At 40.5% G+C, this 14,143-nt stretch overlaps 1 protein-coding gene across 6 annotated transcripts in view; it reads right to left on the bottom strand.

Annotated features, from left to right (window-relative positions):
• Positions 1-14,143, bottom strand: part of POLA1 (DNA polymerase alpha 1, catalytic subunit) — a 303,889-nt gene that overhangs the window by 287,951 nt on the left and 1,795 nt on the right. For all 6 annotated transcript variants that reach the window (XM_033850128.2, XM_019927727.3, XM_019927725.3 and 3 more), the window contains exons 2-4: positions 10,808-10,932; positions 7,755-7,851; positions 6,208-6,288 (exon numbers count right to left, since the gene is read on the bottom strand). In XM_033850128.2, the coding sequence (XP_033706019.1) occupies positions 6,208-6,288; positions 7,755-7,851; positions 10,808-10,932 (303 nt within the window). The remainder of the gene's footprint in view (positions 1-6,207; positions 6,289-7,754; positions 7,852-10,807; positions 10,933-14,143) is intronic.

Raw genomic sequence — 14,143 nt, forward strand, 5'->3', positions numbered from 1 at the left:
TTAATCTCCAAAATTTATAAGCAGCTCATGCAGCTTAATAACAAAAAAACAAACAACCCAATCCAAAAATGGGCAGAAGACCTAAATAGACATTTCTCCAAAGAAGATATACAGACTGCCAACAAACACACGAAAGAATGCTCAACATCACTAATCATTAGAGAAATGCAAATCAAAACTACAATGAGATATCATCTCACACCAGTCATAATGGCCATCATCAAAAAATCTAGAAACAATAAATGCTGGAGAGGGCATGGAGAAAAGGGAACCCTCTTGCACTGTTGGTGGGAATGTAAATTGATACAGCCACTGTGGAGAACAGTATGGAGGTTCCTTAAAAAACTACAAATAGTACTACCATATGACCCAGAAATCCCACTACTAGGCATATACCCTGAGAAAACCATAATTCAAAAAGAGTCATGCACCAAAATGTTCATTGCAGCTCTATTTACAATATCCCAGAAATGGAAACAACCTAAGTTTCCATCATCGGATGAATGGATAAAGAAGATGTGGCACATATATACAATGGAATATTACTCAGCCATAAAAAGAAACGAAATTGAGCTATTTGTAATGAGGTGGATAGACCTAGAGTCTGTCATACAGAGTGAAGTAAGTCAGAAAGAGAGAGACAAATACCATATGCTAACACATATATATGGAATTTAAGAAAAAAAATGTCATGAAGAACCTAGTGGTAAAACAGGAATAAAGACACAGACCTACTAGAGAATGGACTTGAGGATATGGGGAGGGGGAAGGGTAAGCTGTGACAAAGCAAGAGAGAGGCATGGACTACCAAACGTAAGGTAGATAGCTAGTGGGAAGCAGCCACATAGCACAGGGAGATCAGCTCGGTGCTTTGTGACCGCCTGGAGGGGTGGGATAGGGAGGGTGGGAGGGAGGGAGACGCAAGAGGGAAGAGATATGGGAACATATGTATATGTGTAACTGATTCATTTTGTTGTAAAGCAGAAACTAACACACCATTGTAAAGCAATTATACTCCAATAAAGATGTAAAAAAAAAAAAAAGAAAAGAAAACCACATGAATAAACCCTGGTACATCCATATAATGGAATACTATGCAGCTATATAGAAATGAGCAAGCAAGAAAGAAAGCCCTCTATGTGCTGGTATGCAGTGATTTCCAGGCTTTTATTTTTAGCATTTCAGAATTTTCATTTTTTTCTGCATTATCAATACAGTTTTATTTCTTTTTTGTTTTCCTTTTTTAATTGAAGTATAGTTGATGTAGGATATCTTCTTAAGTGAAAATATGCCAAGTACAGAAGTATCTATAGAAAATATCCTTTGTGTAAGAAAGAAAAGGAAATAAAAATACATACACGTAATTCCATTCCTCAGCATATGCCCAAAAGAATTAAAAGCAAGTGTTCAAACAAAAACTGGTACACAAAAGTTCATAGCAGCACTGGTCAGAATAACCAAAAGATGGAAACAATCCAAATGCACTACAACTAATAAATGAATAAACAAAATGTGGTCTATCCTTGCAATCTAATAGTATTCATCCCTAAAAAGGAATGAAGTACTGATTCATGCTACAACATGAACGAACCTTGAAAACACTATGCTAAATGAAACAGGTCAGACACAAATGTTCACATAATTGCATGATTCCAACTGTATGAAATATTCAAAATAGGAAATCCAGAGACAGAAAGCGGTTAGCAGTTGCCAGGGGCTGAGGGAAGGAAGACTGGGGAATGACTGCTTAATGGGTATGAGTTTCCATCTGGGGTGAAAGAATGTTCTGCAACTGGATAATGGTCATGGTTGCAAACACCGTTAATGCACTAAATGTCACAGATGATAAATTTTCTGTTATGTACTTTTCACATGCCTAAGACTATGAAAAGATTTGTAGCACATTTGTGAAAAACATAAGACAGGGGAATTTAATTTTTTAAAGAGATCATTTGGAGCAGTTTGAAAAGAGAATATAGGCAATGGTCAAAATGTTTAGTAAACAAAATTCAGGTCCTAATAAAGAATATCAAAACAGAAGGTCAATAGAGGTTTGACTAGCAAGGAAGGCTTCACTAAGGGGCTTTAATCTCACCATTGTAGGTTAGCAGGAATTAGATAGGACAACAGGAAACAGAGAAAGAACAGGAGTCAACATTTGAGATGAAATTCTTCCACAATTTTAGGGCTTCTGTTTTGTTTTTGTTTTTTTTTCTTTCTTTCCGCTTTTTTTTTCTTGGCCATGCCACGCAACATGCGGGATCTTAGATCTTAGTTCCCCAAGTAGGGATCGAACCCAGGCCCCCTGCAATGGAAGTGCGGAGTCTTAACAACTGGACCGCCAGGGAAGTCCCCAATTTGATTTGTTTGTTTCGTTTTCCCACTGACTTTTCTTCACTGGGATTTAGTTGATGTTTTTCTCTCTGTTTGAAAACAACATGCCAGGGACTGGATCTACACCAAAAAGAGTTGACCTTTTACTCCCAGGCAAAACTCTACGATTTCTTCTAAGTGTTTAAAGTGGATTGCGGAATTCCATTTCCATTCTGAAGATCTTGGGACCTTACTGGGCTCCTTGGGAAAGACACTGAAACAGCAGCGACTTGTGGGTGAATGGTGACAAAGCATGGAATAGATTTCTAAGATTAGTTCTCCTTCAGAATGTCAAGTCATTCTCTCCACTGATGTATTAGTGGGAAACGATAACATAATGATTACAGAAACAGAGATGGTTCATTTATTCAATAAGTGCTGCACATTTTCTTTGCATTTGCTATTGTGATCAGCATTGAGATGATCAGGACGTGCGTCCTTTCCTCGAGAACCTCCCTGTCCAGTCCAATCTCCTAATTTACAGCTGACAAAACTAATGTCCAGAGAGGTGATGGGACTCATTCAAGATGATATAATTAACAACGCCAGAAACTAACACAAACCTCCTCACTTCAGGGAGGTGAAAAATCACATGGGCTCACTTCATCCTCTTCTTCATGGACTCATAAAAAGTAGGAATAACACAATTAGCCACACTACTATCTAATGGTAGGTACCAGTGTGTAGCGTTCCTACATGACACAGGTTGGCAGAAACCAGGAAGATGATCCACATAATTTAACTAATGAATGAACGAATAACATCCCACATGAAAAAAACATATACAACCTTATTTTTTTATAAAGGGGAACACAGGAAGGATAATTAGAAACTAATAAAAATGGTTACCTATGGAGATGGGGAGAAATGAAGTAGAAAGCATAGAGGTGAGAGTAAAAGTTATCTAGTCTATTTCTTGAATATCATTTTGATTTTTAAGCCATAAAAATGTTTTACAATACTCAAAAACTAAAATTAAAACAAAAGGAAAAAAAAGGATATTTTTAAAAGCCTAAATTCAAATACAAGCAAAAACAAATGAACCTGTGTAGTAAACTGATACTACAGCACACAGAAAAAAATTACTTCATATAGCTTCTAAACACAACACCGTCACCATACACCCTCAGTAGGATATATGCCAAGAACAAATAAAACTGCAAAGAGGACTTCCCCGGTGGTCCAGTGGTTTAAGACTCCGTGATTCCACTGCAGGAGGCACGGGTTCAATCCCTGGTGGGGGAAGTTCCCCATACCATGCAGTGCAGCCAAAAACAAATTTTAAAAACTGCAAAGAAATTGTAAACTTTACTTAGAAGGGTTGTTGCTAGAGGTATAGGTTTAGTAATTCTAAAATTCCCAAAATTATTCTGAGTATATTTTAGAAGACAAGGGTTTTTCACTGAGGGTGAAGCTAAACACAAATATAGATTGGGAAAATGAAGTACCCTGTGGTTTTACACTTGAATCGAATGTATCAGTATGAATTCACAGCATACATGTATATATAATCTCCTAGCTCTGTTCACTGAAAGGGCCTAGAAACCATTACATCCCAGGAGCAACGAGCACATCCCTCCCCCAGATCTGCTACCATTCTCTACTAAAAGGGACCATGATTCTTGGGACAAATGGGTGATTCCAGGTCTAGGACAGGAATCAACCAAGGAGAATCTGGAACATCTTGTTGGCCCAGAAAGCAAGGAAATGCTCAAAGACTGATGAGACCATGTCAAAAGGACAGTAGAGCCAGCTCAAAGGGTCTCCCACTGCCAAATCTGTGGTAATTTGCACATCAAACAGAAAAAGGATGATAATGGATACTGAACTGTAACAGCACTTTTATTTAAATCCATGAGTTTGAAATGCTAATTTAAAAAAGGAGAGTAAGGGGAATTCCCCAGCAGTCCAGTGGTTAGCACTCGGCACTCTCACTGCCGGGCCAGGTTCAATCACTGGTTGGGGAACTAAGATCTCGCAAGCTGCACGGCGTGGCCAAAAAAAAAAAAAAAAAAACGGGTAAGGATCATCAGTAGAGGCTGAAAGCACTGGGTAAAAGTTGGTGGGAAAAAGGGATATACACACACTGTTTCAAATTATCACCCCTATTTCCATTAATTACAAAGGTGGAAAGGTAGCTTCACAAGGAAGAGATCTGACAAACATCATCTTAAACCAAGAGATCAAACTTCTTTTCACCAGTAATGGGACAAACTGACCTTATGTGTCCCTGATATGAGTGGCAAGGACACAAGTTCATCTAAATTTTATTTTTGTCAAAATATTTAACCTGATTCTAAGCACAAAACGACAATCAGGCAAATCCCAGGTTGTGGGACATTCAGCAAAACAACCAGCCTGGTCGTTTTTTGTTTTTTTTTTTTTTTTAGTTTTATTTTTGGCCACACAACATGGCTTGCCAGGATCTTAGTTCCCCGACCAGGGATCGAACCCACACCCTCGGCAGTGAAAGCATGGAGTCCTAACCACTGGACCCCCAGGGAATTCCGTGGTCCCTTTAAGAATGTCCATGTCATGAAAGACACTGGGCCAGAGAGGGAGGAAGGAGGGATGGTGCTGCTCTCTACACTAAATAAGACTAAAGAGACATGAAAAGCCAAGTGGACACTGCATTTTTAAAAACAGTTATAAAAGACATTACTGGGCTAACTGGGGAAATCTTAATATGGACAAAATCTTAGATAATATCCTGAGAATGGTACTGTGACTAAAAAGACAAGAACCCTTGTTCTTAGGAGATCACCACTGAAGCATGTCTACAACTTACTTTCAATAAATTCACCAAAAACAAAGTCTGCATGTATGTGTCTGGGAAAGGGGAAGAGGGACAAAGTGAACAAATGTCATAAAATGTTAATAATCTACAAATTAAGATGCAGACTTTCTGAAAAGGGTAAAGAGAGCACAGATTTTAGGTTTTGTGGCCACACACGTCCCTTAAGCTGTTGCACATTCTTCTTTGAATTTTTCTTTTCTTTTTTTACACACACTTTAAAAATGTAAAAGCCATTCTTAGCTTGAGGGCTATATAGTAACAGGTATGATTTCCTTCTGGGGTAATGAAATCGATTGTGCTGATGGCTGTACTACTGTAACTATACTGAAAGCCACTGAAATGTTCACTTTAAATAGGTGAATTGTATGGTATGTTAATTATGTCTCAATAAAGCTGTTCAAAAATAAACGGGCCGTAAGTGGGCCATAAACAAACTGGCCGTAAGTGGGCCACAGAGTGCTGACCAGTGATCTACCACTTGGTGGTAATAATGAACTAAACCAAAAAAACAAATACTGAAGGGAATTTTCCCCTCTCATTTTACAGGAACTAAGTCAGGCTTGTTTACTCAAAGAAAATTTTTTGCCAATGATTGTGTAGCTAAGAAACTATGACACATACATTCATATCATTTTAAATTTCAATTAAACAAAGCAAGTCGACAGAAGTTCTAAACCTTGTTATTGTACTGTACTTCTATCAAAGAGCTAAAATTCTAAGTATGTCACTTCAGTAGGAATGAAAAGACATCAATTCTTGCAGCCCCCAAAATTATCAAGTCTAAAATGACCACAGGACTAAAAGTTCCAAAATAAGTAAGACTAAACTCTTTGGATAACAGAGACATGATACTTCATTTCCTGGTTGTTTACGCTTTTTGCATTTAATTTTCTACATAACTACGCTTCTTTCAACATTAGAACATTTTTTATACTGAAAAACAATTGTGGTAGGTCCTTTATCCTTAAAGAAACTGTGTCAAAATACCAAGTCATCTGAAATTTTAGACAATTCTATATATCTCAAAATGCAGATACCTTTCTCATGGGAATCAAGGGCATGATCTTCAAGGTCATCATCAAAAATCTCTCGGCCATCCTCCACATAGCCAATACCATCTGCAGGAACAAAATGTAATATCGGGATCAAATTTCTAAAATTGGCCAATAATATTTTAGCCATGACAAAAAGATTAAAAAAAACCTTTTATACCCACTCAGAGGTTCTCCTGGCCCAGGCCATTTTTAAGTGCAGCAGAATCCTGTTCAACCAGAAGTCAGATGAAACACAGCACCCACACACGTTTTCTGAGTCAAAACCAAAGGATATACAGTTGACCCTTGAACAACCTGGGGGTTAATCCACACATAACTTAGTCAGCCATCAGTATCCACAGTTCTTCCAACTCTGCGGATTCAACCAACCACGGACCATGTAGTACTGTAGTATTTAATACTGAAAAATATCCACATACAAGTGGACCCAAGCAGTTCAAACCCATATTATTCAAAAAAAAAAAACCCATATTGTTCAAGGATCAACTGTATACTATGCCTATTTAGGTGAACTAAGGTAATCATTTGGCCCATAGGATCAAAGTTTGCCAGAATAGGATGCTTTACAGTACTTCTACTCTACCAGAAGAATAAAAAGTAAAAGAATCGGGCTTCCCTGGTGGCGCAGTGGTTGAGAGTCCGCCTGCCGATGCAGGGGACGCGGGCTCGTACCCCGGTGTGGGAAGATCCCACATGCCACGGAGCGGCTGGGCCCGTGAGCCATGGTTGCTAAGCCTGCGCGTCCAGAGCCTGTGCTCCGCAACGGGAGAGGCCACAACAGTGAGAGGCCCACATACCACAAAAAAAAAAAGTAAAAGAATCAAGATCACCAGAAGTCGGGCTTCCCTGGTGGTGCAGTGGTTAAGAATCCGCCTGCCGATGCAGGAGACACGAGTTCAATCCCTGGTCTGGGAAGATCCCACATGCCACAGAGCAACGAAGCCCGTGTGCCACAACTACTGAGCCTGGAAAGCCGGCAATATAGCTGAGTTCAATTACAGAAGTAGGAACAAAAATATAGTGGCAGGCACAGTCTACACCCCCCTCCCTCTGCTCCGCAGTCAGCATTCACACGCCCAAGAAGTCAAGTCCCACAAACAGGAACCATCGAGCTTTCCACAAGGGCTGTAAGAACATGGGGACCAGCCTCTGCCCGGGGCCCCTGCCAAAGTTACTCTTCACGAGTACAGTCTCCTGTAATCCTCACAGCTGTTCTGTGATATAGAGTTTTCCTACGCCCCATCACATGGGGATGGCCCACAGGTTCCTTCCAATTGCTACAGTCATTTCCTGGAGGATTTATACTATAGCCTGAGGTGTGTGCCTGGCTTCTCCAAAATGTCCCTCAATAAACTTCCTATTTTTCTGATTCCACACCCTCAAATCATGCATTTGAGGAAAACCCAAACCAAAGGTATGACCTTAAGTTAGCGCCTTACATCTGCCCAAGCAAAGCAGCAACTCCACCGAGTGAGAAGCTACGAAAAGCAAATGATACAGTGCCTGGCAGGCGGTTTCTTCCCACATACCATCATCCACGATCCAGTCGTCATCCTGGCGGGCCTGGACCAGCTTCGAGTACTGTTCCTCATCAACTTCTTCATAAACACTTGTGAAGTCCTCTACCTGCCATCGTACAAGTTTGAGAGAGCTTCAAGTGGAGTGAAAGTGTTAAACAATTCTGATGAAAAAATTGTCAAATTCAAAGTGGAATGGCAGCCTGAAGGAGTAGCTGCAACCAAATCATGAGTTCTGACATTCAACACCACTGCAGGATTTTCCTTAAATAGACATCAATTAACTTAGCATTCCTTTTAGGTGGGTGTTAACATAAGATATTAAATGATTCCATTAGCATAATATACTTGTCACACCAGCAATTACTCATCTACTTCATAAAAAACAAACTGAATTATAGCCAATTCTTCATTAGCTGCTTTGGGGATTAGTCACTTGTAATTTTGAGACTGGTTTCTCCTGTACTTGACAAACCTGTAAGACATGCCACCTCCCTCTCCACTAGCTGATGGTGCCCCACAAATGGACAATAATCTTAATAACTGTTCAACCAACCGAATGTAATTCAAAAGGAAAATCTCCCCCATCCATCCCCCTCCAAAAATCAGCAAAACACACACTACGGGTACACTAGAAATGGTTTTTGAGTGATCCCTATTTGTATTACCACCGATTCCCCACCATTTTCAGGTCTTAAAAACTGAGGGCAAGTGCGGAGAGAATGGCAAGGCCTGAAATCATACGGGCTGCCCGACCGCCAGAAGGCCAGAACACCACAAACTACTGGCCTGAACAGAGCAGACCACCTCAGCACAGTTAAAGCAACAGACAGCATAGATGCACACCACTGCAGTGAGAATTTGGCGGGCTGGTTAGCAAGAACTTAAAGATACCTCGTTAAAAACTCCCCCTTCTCTTGAGAGTTCTGCCTTTTCAAGTGGGGACTGGAGGAAACGACCAACTCCATCTGAAGAGCTAAGATTCTAGGAGAAAACACCTGGACACAGAGCTTTGAGAGCCTGATGGGTAGAGTTGACTGGATTTCTGCCACACCTACCTGGGCTTATAGTAATTACAGGATTAAGCTTAGTTTTTACCTCCGGTTTAATCTACTCAACAGGGATCACTGGCAAACACTGATCTGGCCTTTGATCATTTGATGACAGAAATTACCTGCCCTACCAAATTAAGTTTTTCGACAACCCAAACACAAACTAGTCTAATTAAAATGACTGTACTGACCAACTTTCTTTTTGAGGGGAGAGGGAACTGGCAAGGTTAGCTTTGTTGGCTTAAGTCTATCATGCATACTGTGTCTCTCGTTTAAGCAACTCATTTATATACTATCAAAAGACACCTGAAAACTATTTTTAAAAAATAGTGACAAAGTGAGAGAGAGGCATGGACATATATACACTACCAAACGTAAGGTAGATAGCTAGTGGGAAGCAGCCGCATAGCACAGGGAGATCAGCTCGGTGCTTTGTGACCACCTAGAGGGGTGGGATAGGGAGGGTGGGAGGGAGGGAGACGCAAGCCGGAAGAGATATGGGAACAAATGTATATATATAACTGATTCATTTTGTTGTGAAGCAGAAACTAACACACCATTGTAAAGCAATTATACTCCAATAAAGATGTTAAAAAAATAAAAATAAAAAACAATAATAATAAATAAACAATAAAACAAATATTGTTCTAAAATATAAAATAAAATTTAAAAAAATTTTTTAAATATCATTTTGAGGGCTTCCCTGGTGGCGGAGTGGTTGAGAGTCCGCCTGCCGATGCAGGGCACACGGGTTCGTGCCCCGGTCCGGGAAGATCCCACATGCCGCGGAGCGGCTGGGCCCGTGAGCCATGGCCGCTGAGCCTGCGCGTCCAGAGCCTGTGCTCCGCAACAGGAGAGGCCACAGCAGTGAGAGGCCCGCGTACCGCAAAAAAAAAATCATTTTGCGTTAAAAAGTCATTTTGACTCAATCTCTAAAAACACTGCTACTGCTCAGCTTGAACTCTTAGAGCCATGCCATTAACATCAGCGATTAATGGGAAATCAGTCACATGGTGTCAACATCTGAAATGCCCCACAGAACTCCTTTATAGAAGTACCTACATTAAAAATGCTTTACTCTTGCTTTACTGTAATCCTTTTAGCAACCCTTTATGATCTGGTTGACTCCCTTAACTTGAATGAATGGTGCCAAATGACAAAAATCCTCTTCTACTTGCTTACTAGCCCAACACAGAACAGGCCATGGCTAAACAGGAACATTCTGAAGCCAGGCTGCCTGGGTTCCAATCAAGGCTCTGCCACTGTGACCTCAGATACCTCCCATGCGAAATGCTGTTAATCACAGTATCTAATTTTATACGGTATTGGAAGGATTGAATAAATGAACATATTTGTAAAAGCACTTAGAACAGTGTTAGCTGAAAAACTGCATTAGTTGCTATTGTTGCTGTTGATATTATTATTTTCTCATATTAATCACTTTCCAGCCCTGAGGCAGTTAACATCCTCAGCGAGTGCCCTCAATGTGAAGCTAGACAATGTTGTGCAGATGGTACCAATCTGCTTTTCTACCTGCAGGGCATCGACAGTGGGTAGAGGAAAAGAGCCAAAAGGGCATCACATTCAATCCTACACGCAGGACACAGCAGAGGGAAGGTCCAAGTCCCTACCGCGCTCCCCTTGCATATGAGATTAGGAACAATTCTCTCCAAGGAGCAGCAGTGCTGGGCTAGACTGCTCAATACCTTATGAGTAAAGTAAAAGCATCTGTAAGTTCCCTCAACGAAGCCATGGAACTTAGCAGAGATGCAGTGTGCTTACTAATTTTAAAATCATCTGTAAGGTGCCTCATAGGAACTTTAAGAGTTCAGTAGTCTCCCATAACGTGTAAATCTACCTCATACCCATATGTTTGATATTAAGAAATTACTATTATAAGAAGCTTTAAATATATGCATATTTCTAATCAGTGACAAAGGTGACCTAAAATTATCTACAGGCTATGAATTAGATGAAGCACAGGAGAAAAAGCCCAGAAAAATGGTTACTTACTTCATATTTATACTTCTCACCAGCTTTAGCCCTTTTCAGTCTTTCCAGAGCTTCCTGTCGCCCTTTCTTTGATTTCTTCTCTCTCCGGGATCGAGAAGTTACAAAACTCCCTGAATCTGACACAGCTGAAAAGAAGCCAAATTTACATGAGATGTACAAAATTGTCAGCCATCTTCCCTCAAAAACAAAGCAAGTTTTTAGCCAATAGTAATATACAAGTTTAATGTTATACAAATGGATTCTTTTTATAATGGAAATAATTCACAAGCTCAGGGCTGAATCTGCAGCTCCTGTGGCTCTTCAGAAATTTCCAGCTGAAGCAACTGTTATTTTTTTTCCGCCAAAAAGAGAAAAATTCCAAATTCAACTGATATCCCCTGGAGACACTAAAGGGAGATCAGTCGTTAACCCACAACCTTTCCCAGGGAAACGGCAGGCCGTTAAGTGGTTATGAAAGGGACAATTCATTTTGTGTTCTGTTAATCAACATTTGAAAGGCTTTGAGGAGCACCTGCTCTTTGCAAAGTACCAGGCGCTCTGAGAGACACAAAGATAAGAAAGACAGGGCCCACAGACTCACAGAATTTACAATCTGACCTGGGAGATACCTGGCAGACCTCGGAGATACTGTGGGTTCAGTTCCAGACCAACACCCATAAAGTGAATATCGCAATAAAGTTAGTCACACGAATTTTTTTTTTTGGTTTCCCAGGGCATATAAGGGTTATGTTTACACTATACTGTAGTCTATTAAGTATGCAAAAGCATTATGTCTTTAAAAATACTTTATTGGTAAAAACGCTAACCATCATCTGAGCCTTCAGTGAGTTGTAGTAACATCCAAGATCCCTGATTACAGATCACCATAACAAATATAATAATGAAAAATGTGAGAATTACCAAAATAATGTTAACACAGGGACATGAAGTAATAAGCAAAGGCTGTTGGGAAAATGGCACCAACAGACTTGCCCGATGCAGGGATGCCACAATCTTCAATTTGTAAAAAAAAAAAAAAAAAAAAAAAAGCAGTATCTGTGAAGCACAATAAAGCGAGATATGCTTGTAAGTAGCAACTAACTCTAAAACAATTTTTAGAAGTAACACATGCCCTAACAGAAGTACAGATAAAGTGTCTGGAATTCCAAAGGAAGGATAAATTGGGGGTTGGGAGAATTTAACAAAGGTGGCTCTGAGGAGATTCTTGATTCCACCACTGATTTCCAGGCCTCATGCAGTTGGTTACGACATTAGAGGATGAGGTGAAAGATTACAAAGATTAAAATGTGTTTTGTAGAAAATTACTGAAGTACCAGAGAGCCTCAGTGGTCAGTCATTCAACTTTTGAATTACTCACACTTTGGGTCATCATAAACTGACCACTTCACACACGTACTAAAAAGATTTCATCCACAGAATGAAGACTTTCATATGCCAGCTGATGAATACCCAAGCCAAGCAAGACAGTGCCTCCTGCCAGCGATGAGTTGAGGCTCAGCATGACTGCCACCTATGTCTGTGAAATTGAGTACTGTATTGTATTTGTGCTAATTATTTTATAAAAAGTAGTAAGCACAGAAAAGGAGAAGTATTGATAACAGGCATCGTAAAAGCTCCAACCCCCCTGGAACATTCATAACAACATTCAGCTGTTTGACTAAGTGTTTGAAATAGAAGATGCAATTTACAGACCACGTACCAAGTGCTGGCAATAAACTGTTGAAAACTATATCTTAAAGGTGAGGCATAATTAGAGATTTTTTTTCCTTAGCTTTCTGGAAATGGAATCTCTCTATAACATCTCAGCCTATTGTTTGACTTTCACATTTGACTTTTAAATCCATTTTCAGAAAGGCATTAAGGAATACAGGTACTTAATGATGACAGCCACAAAATCTTGGGTGTCACTCAAATGATTTCAAAAAATCGTGAGCAGGCCTACATGAAAAGGTTTTGGAGATTATGGAACATGACCACTGAGAGTGAAAAGGTGGCCTCAGTGTATTCCCTTCAAGACTCCCTTGACTCCTTTGTCAGATTATCCTGACAAAAACCATAGGTTTTCAATAAGACGTATTCCACAGGCAACGATGTGCCCCTCTAAGGGTTTGGGGTACAATTACAAATAGGACAGAGTTGCCGGTCCTCAAGGGGCTCCCAGTCAAGGAAAGCAAAAAGACCTGAGGCTCCCACCATCATATAAAGATGGTGCCGTATTAGAGGTAGGAAGCCAGTATTGAGGAAATGTAGAAAACAGAGCCATTAATTTCGCCTGGGAAATCAGAGAAGGCTTCACAGGGGAGGTTCCCAACACAGAAAGAGTAGAACTTCACTATCAGAGTACAGGGTAACAAGGGGCACAAGCAAAGGAAAAGGCATGAGCCAAATTACAAAGGGATGAAAATGCAAGGTGTATTCAGAAACCAAGAGGAAGTCAATGTGGAAGGTAAGCTGGACATGAGAGCATAGAGTGAGTGGGAGATTAGGAAGAAGCGGCACAACCAGGCTCTGCCACTTACTGGGTGACGACATGAGACAACCAGTTAACCTCTCTGAGCTACAGTGGCCAGGTGTCTTGTTTTTTAAGCTGCCCAGCATCAGAATCTGTGAAGTCTCCCCTCCCTTATGCCCTTGCAGCTAGGGCATGGGCATATAAAATAGGCCCTCCAATTATGAACACCTGCTCAGACTTTAAATCACAAGCTAGTGTAACAAGGAAAGGGGGACGGCTAATGGAAGATTCTAGAAATAGCAACAGCTACAGGAGGATTGAGTACCTGGAACAACAGTGCCAGCAATGTCCCAAGGTACTTGAAGGCTCTAATTTCAAGTACTTGGCCATGGTTGGCAAAAACCTCCTCAATGGACCAGTTTTGTGGCATGATTTTAACCACTGTTCCTAGCTAAGGTGCCCCCTGACTGGGTCTCCGGAGTTTGTGAACACCACAGTATCCTTCAGATAAATTCCTTTTCGGTTTAAATCAACCAGAGTTGGTTCCTGTAGCCTACACCTAAGGACTCTAATGCAGAGCCTCAGGGTCCTCATATGTGAAATGGGGATAATCATGTCTGCTTCATAAAGTTGTTAAGGATTAAATGAAGATGCTTGGCTTACTTTGTACTCAGCAATACAGGAGCTCACTTAATGTGTATGTGTGTGTGTGTACAGATGCACACACATATGCCAACACCTCACAATTAGCACTAACATGGTCTAGCTTCTAGAAAACAAGAATAAAGCAAAGCCGTTTTCTCAGGGAAGCCCCAATATAGCACTGCATATAATTACATGTTTACATCTCAACTCCATGAAGACAAAAACCATGCCCAGCTTAC

Source organism: Tursiops truncatus, chromosome X (genome assembly GCF_011762595.2).
Source record: "Tursiops truncatus isolate mTurTru1 chromosome X, mTurTru1.mat.Y, whole genome shotgun sequence".
Lineage (NCBI taxonomy): Eukaryota > Metazoa > Chordata > Mammalia > Artiodactyla > Delphinidae > Tursiops > Tursiops truncatus.